The sequence below is a fragment of the Gossypium hirsutum genome, chromosome D02 (genome assembly GCF_007990345.1).
Source record: "Gossypium hirsutum isolate 1008001.06 chromosome D02, Gossypium_hirsutum_v2.1, whole genome shotgun sequence".
In the NCBI taxonomy this organism is placed as follows: Eukaryota; Viridiplantae; Streptophyta; class Magnoliopsida; order Malvales; family Malvaceae; genus Gossypium; species Gossypium hirsutum.
The window spans coordinates 22628918-22634479 of record NC_053438.1 but is presented as its reverse complement, the minus strand read 5'-3'; the positions used below and the strand labels follow the sequence as shown (position 1 = coordinate 22634479).

General features: G+C 40.7%; 1 protein-coding gene across 1 annotated transcript; it reads right to left on the bottom strand.

The window, feature by feature from the left end:
* Positions 1 to 452: 452 nt before the first annotated feature.
* On the bottom strand, positions 453 to 2932 carry LOC107908094 (uncharacterized). Its single transcript, XM_016835364.1, has 3 exons — positions 2810 to 2932; positions 1371 to 1460; positions 453 to 989 (listed from the first exon to the last, which is right to left on the bottom strand). Exons 1-3 carry the CDS (start codon positions 2930 to 2932, stop codon positions 453 to 455), a joined length of 750 nt encoding a protein of 249 aa, XP_016690853.1.
* Between the last annotated feature and the right edge of the window lie 2630 nt (positions 2933 to 5562).

Sequence of the window (5562 nt, the reverse complement as noted above, 5' to 3'; positions counted from 1 at the left end):
GAAGATGTGAGGGAGGCACATGAATTTTGTCTCCATAAATTTGGCACTTGTGACATCTCTTGGCATAATTAATACAATCCCCTTCCATGGTGGACCAATAATACCCCAAACCTCATGATTTGCCTGACCATCATAAAACCATTAGCGTGTGTCTCGCAAATGCCCTCATGGGCTTCTTTCAAGATTTTCTTAGCCCCGATAGCATTTACACATCTTAATAGTACCTAATCATTTCCTCTTTTGTATAGGATCTCCCCATCTAAGACATGGTCACTGGCCAGTCTTCTCAATGTCCTCTTATCATTTTCGGTTGCTTGGTCGGGGTACTCACGATTTTTCACATATCGGAGCGTATCTTTGTACCAAGGGTGGTCATCCTTTTCTCCTTATTCAATACTATAACAATGAGCTGGGGTCTCATAGATGCTCATCTGGATATGTCTCATGTCCTTCTATTTGTTCACTTTGATCATGGAAGCTAAAGTAGCCAACGCGTTAGCCATCTGGTTTTTATGTCGTGGGCGGTAGCAGAAAGTGATATCATCGAACTCCTTAATTAGTTCGAGAACCAGCTCTCGATAACAGATTAATATGGGATCTCTTGTCTCCCATTCACCTTTGAGTTGGTATATCACCAATGCGGAATCCTCATATACCTCTAGTACTTTGATTTTACGTTCTACGGCTGCACGGATGCCCATGATGCATGCTTCATATTCTGCCATGTTTTTTGTGTAATCAAAATCCAATTTTCTAGTAAAAGGATAATGATCTCCGTTCGAGGATACTAGGACTGCCCCGATTCTAATGCCCACAGCGTTTAAGGCAACGTCAAAGTTTAGCTTCCAAATATGATCTTTTTGGGAGTCTTCTTCAATGGTTTCCACGCACATTAGGTCTTCATTCGGGAAATCAAAATTTAAAGGCTTGTAATCCTCCAGGGCTCTACTAGTTATAAAATCAGCTATTACACTCCCTTTCATGGCGTTCTGGCTCACATAGACTATGTCAAATTCGGAAAGCAGAACCTACCATCTGGCCATCCTTCCATTGAAAGCAGTCGACTCTATCATATACTTTAGGGGATCTAGTTTCGAGATTAGCCAAGCCGTATGGTACAACATGTACTGCCTCAATCTCCGAGTTGTCTAGATCAAGGCGCAACATAATTTCTTGATTGGCGAGTATCTCATTTCACACTCAGTGAATTTCTTACTGAGATAGTATATCGCCCTTTCTTTTTTTCCCGTATCATCGTGTTGGCCAAGCACACATTTTATAGAATTGTCAAACACTGTCAAATACAGTATCAGTGGCTTATCCGGACTGGGTGATGATAGTACTGGGGCATTGGACAGGTACTATTTTACCTTGTCAAAAGCTTCCTGGCATCCCTCGTCCCATACACCCAGATTATGCTTCGAAAGAAGACGAAATATAAGGTCACATTTCTCAGTTAGCTGTGAAATGAATCGGGCAATGTAATTTAGTTTTCCTAAGAAACCTCAAACTTCCTTTTGAGTACATGGCAGAGGTAATTCTTGTATCACCTTGACTTTATCTGGGTCAATTTCAATTCCCTTTTCACTGACTACGAAGCCTAGCATCTTCCTTGACCTATCCCCGAAGGTGCATTTTGCTAGATTGAGCTTGAGCTGGAACTTTCTCAACCTTAAGAACAATTTCCTCTGGACTTGCACCTGTTTTTTTTCTATTCGGGATTTTGCAATCATATCGTCAACGTAAACCTCGATTTCCTTGTGCATCATGTCATGAAACAAGGTTACCATGGCTCTTTGATATGTTACTCCCGCATTTTTAATCCAAATGGCATCACTTTATAGCAAAGCGTTCCCCACAGAGTTACGAATGCGGTCTTTTCCATGTCTTCGGGATGTATCTTTATTTGATTGTATCCAAAGAAGCCATCCATGAAGGAGAACAGTGAGTAGCCTGCCGTATTATCCACTAAGGTGTCAATGTAAGGCAATGGGAAATTATCTTTTGGGCTAGCTTTGTTCAAGTCTCTGTAATCCACACACATTAGTACTTTCCCATATTTTTTAGGGATGGGGACGATGTTGGCTACCCATTCTGAATATTTGACCATTTGTAAGAATCCAACATCAAATTGCTTCTTAACCTCTTCTTTTACTTTCAGCAAAACGTCAAGCCTCATCCTTTGGAGCTTCTATTGGACTGGCTTACATCCTTCTTTTATGGGGAGGCGGTGTACTACAATATCAGTATTCAACTCGGGCATATCTTAATACGACCATGCGAAGACATATTTGAATTCTTGGAGTAACTCAACGAGGTCTCGTCTCGTTTCTTCGGCTATGCTAACTCTAATTTTCACTTCTTTTCCTTCTTCCAATGTCACAATCTCTACTGTCTCTTTATGGGGTAGAATTTGCTTCTCTTCTTATTCTACCATCCTTAACAGATCCAGAGATAAGCCGTAGTCTCTGTCATCTTTAAAATCCAGAGATCCCTTTAGACACATGTCTTGTTTAAAAGGAGATTCTGAGTCAGTATCAGATCGCTCATGTCGTTGATATACAAAGACTTACTGTAGGCACAAAAGGATATCCAAAGAACAAATGATTTTAAGAATAACCATCTGTATGGTATGGTCATGAATGAAATGAAAGAATAAAAGAATGTTCACTCAAAGTGAGACACAAAAATGCATTTTTCATTGAAATAAAGGTATTGGACATGAGCCTATTTCACAAAAAGATCCTTATTGCTTTTAGGCTTAAAGCAATAAGTGTTTTGAACATTACTTTGAATCAGATCTAAAAACTGTAGAAATCTCTTTCGCAGTCCAGTTGTTCAGAACACTTTCAGGCTCATAAGGGCGGATGCCCGATAAGGTTTCTTCCACCATTCCCTCTTCAGATATGGCGTTGATGCCCAAATTTTCCATCATTTATTCGGTAGTTTCTTTTCTTTTAATTCTCCATTTGGGGTGAATGATTCCCCCTGAAACAAATGTTTTGGATATATGGGGAAAGGTCATTGGTTCCTATTTGACCTTTATCCTGCTCAATCACGCTCTTCTTCTCTCTTGTTTCTTTGCTAATTCTTTCTTTCTTTGCCTCGCGTCTAGCTTATACCCCAAGCCACAACGATCCTATTTTTCAATTAAGATTGGTACTTCGACCTGTCCTTGGAGGTTTTTTTAGTCCTCTTCCAGGCAATGCTCCCTTTTCAACTATCAGTCGCAAGCTCATCCTCGTAGCTTTGGATATTTTGGACATTGGGATTTTGCTTCCCTCGACGATGAAGGTTGCGTTCACAAATTCCAACGATCGAAATAAACATTTTATCGCTTCACCATCAACCTCTATATACGATGCAATAATGTCTTCTTCTACATTTATAGTTACCAATCAGCCCTCCGTTACCAACTTTAGCTTTTGGTGAAGTGATGATGGTACTACCCCTACTGAGTGGATCCAAGGCCTCCCCAATAGGCAATTGTAAGAAGGTTTAATGCCCATTACTAAGAAGTCCACCTCGTATGTGTTTGGACCGATCAAGAGAGGTATCTCAATCTTTCCCATAACCTTCCCTTCAGTACCATCAAATGCTCTTACTATATTTTGGCACTATTCCACGACACTGTACTCATTATGTTTTAGGAATTTCAAAAATTCCTTAGCTTTTCTCTCAATTATCGGCTCATTAGCAGATAGTTCTGACTTCTCTTTCCTTTGCTCAACCACCAAAGACTTCCCCTTTACATATTCTATTTTTGTGTTTGGCGCATCATAGCGCTTTCCACTACGTGTATAGGAACCCATATCTTTATCTTCCTCTGCCGTGTAGACTGGGCCCTCCTCTTCCAGGAATGTCACATTGTAGTCATAATTCCAAGGTACCCTTTTGCTATCTTTATAAGGGAAAGCAATGGGTTTTTGAATTATGACCTTCGGTGTAACTTATGCCCCGGTTTGTTTGCTTTTAGTCGTAAAATGATTATTATCGGGTGATTGGCCCTGTAGACCTTCTCTGACAACCCTCCTTGTCCATTAAACCTTCTGAGGCACAAACATCGTTTCCTTCGATGTACTCAAAAAATTCCAATTCCTTGTCCATTAAACCTTGTACTAGGGTCATAAATTCATTGCATTCTTGAATTTCATGCCCTTCTTTATCATGGAATGCACAATAATCCATTGCTCCTTGGGATCTGTCCTCCAAATCTGATGCGATTAATCCCCTTTCTAACATTTCTTTCCAAACCTCTCTCAGCAGCGTTTTCACTTCAGCGATATTCTCCTTGATTCACCTCCCTGCGTTCTCAGCTATTGCATTTACTCCTTTATCGGCATGGTTAGGTAACAGATTTTCTGTACCAGACGAATCATCAAATTTGACAATGCCCATATTGATGAGCCTTTCGACCAACTTTTTGAGAGCGGTGCAGCTTTCCATCGAGTGCCCCGTGATTCCTGCATGGTATTCGCATTAGGTGTTTGTGTCATACCATTTAGGGTATGGGGGTTGCATTGGTTTTAGGTAGATAGGGCAAACAACGTGTGCATCAAATAAACTTTGGTACAACTCCCTGTATGTCATTGGAATAAGCATAAACTGAGGCTTCTCCGTTCTTTGCCTAGTATTGGACTCTTGTCTTGGTGGGACCTGATGACCAGTGGTTATCATTCTCGTTTAGCTCACAGTAACTGGCTTCGAATAACTCTTGTTAAACATGGTTACATTATTTATGTCATTTTCTCTTTTCCTTGGGGCCGACCTTTTGGCGCTTTCACTAGCCTCTATCTTTTCGCATTTTATCGCATTTTCTATCATCTCACTAGTCATTACTATATCTAAAAAACTCTTAGTCGCGCTTCCTAACATGTGATTAATAAAAGGTGCCTTCAGGGTATTAATGAAAAGCATGGTCATTTCTCTTTCTAGCAGTGGCGGTTGGACTTATGTTGTGACTTCCCTCTACTTTTAGGCGTATTGCTTGAAGCTTTCATTTGGCTTTTTCACCATGTTCTGTAGTGTGATTCTATCAGGCGTCATGTCTGTTACATGGCTATACTGTTTCATGAAGGCCTACACCAGGACCTTTCACGAGCTAATTTGGGCACAATTTAGCTGGTTATACCACTTGACCGCAACTCTAGTCAAGCTATCTCGAAAATAGTGAATCAATAGCTAATCATTGTTGACATATCCTGTCATCCTTCGACATAACATGGTAATGTGAACCTCAGGGCAGCTGGTCCCGTTGTATTTTTCAAATTCTAGTACTTTAAACTTTGGAGGGAGCACTAAATCAGGGACCAGGCTCAACTCCTTAGCATCGATTCCACTATAGTAATCAACAATTTCCAACGCTTTGAATTTTTCTTCTAGCCACTTGCATCTGTCCTCTAGTTATTTTGGGAGCTCCACTCTCGCCTTTCCTATTTCTGCTATGGAAATTTATTGGTGCCGAAGTACCAGTCTGATATTGGGGCCTGATATTGACAGACACCCTTTGTGGTTGTGCTTGGGTGTCGGTTGGGGTAAAGACTGGAGGATAAATAGGATCCT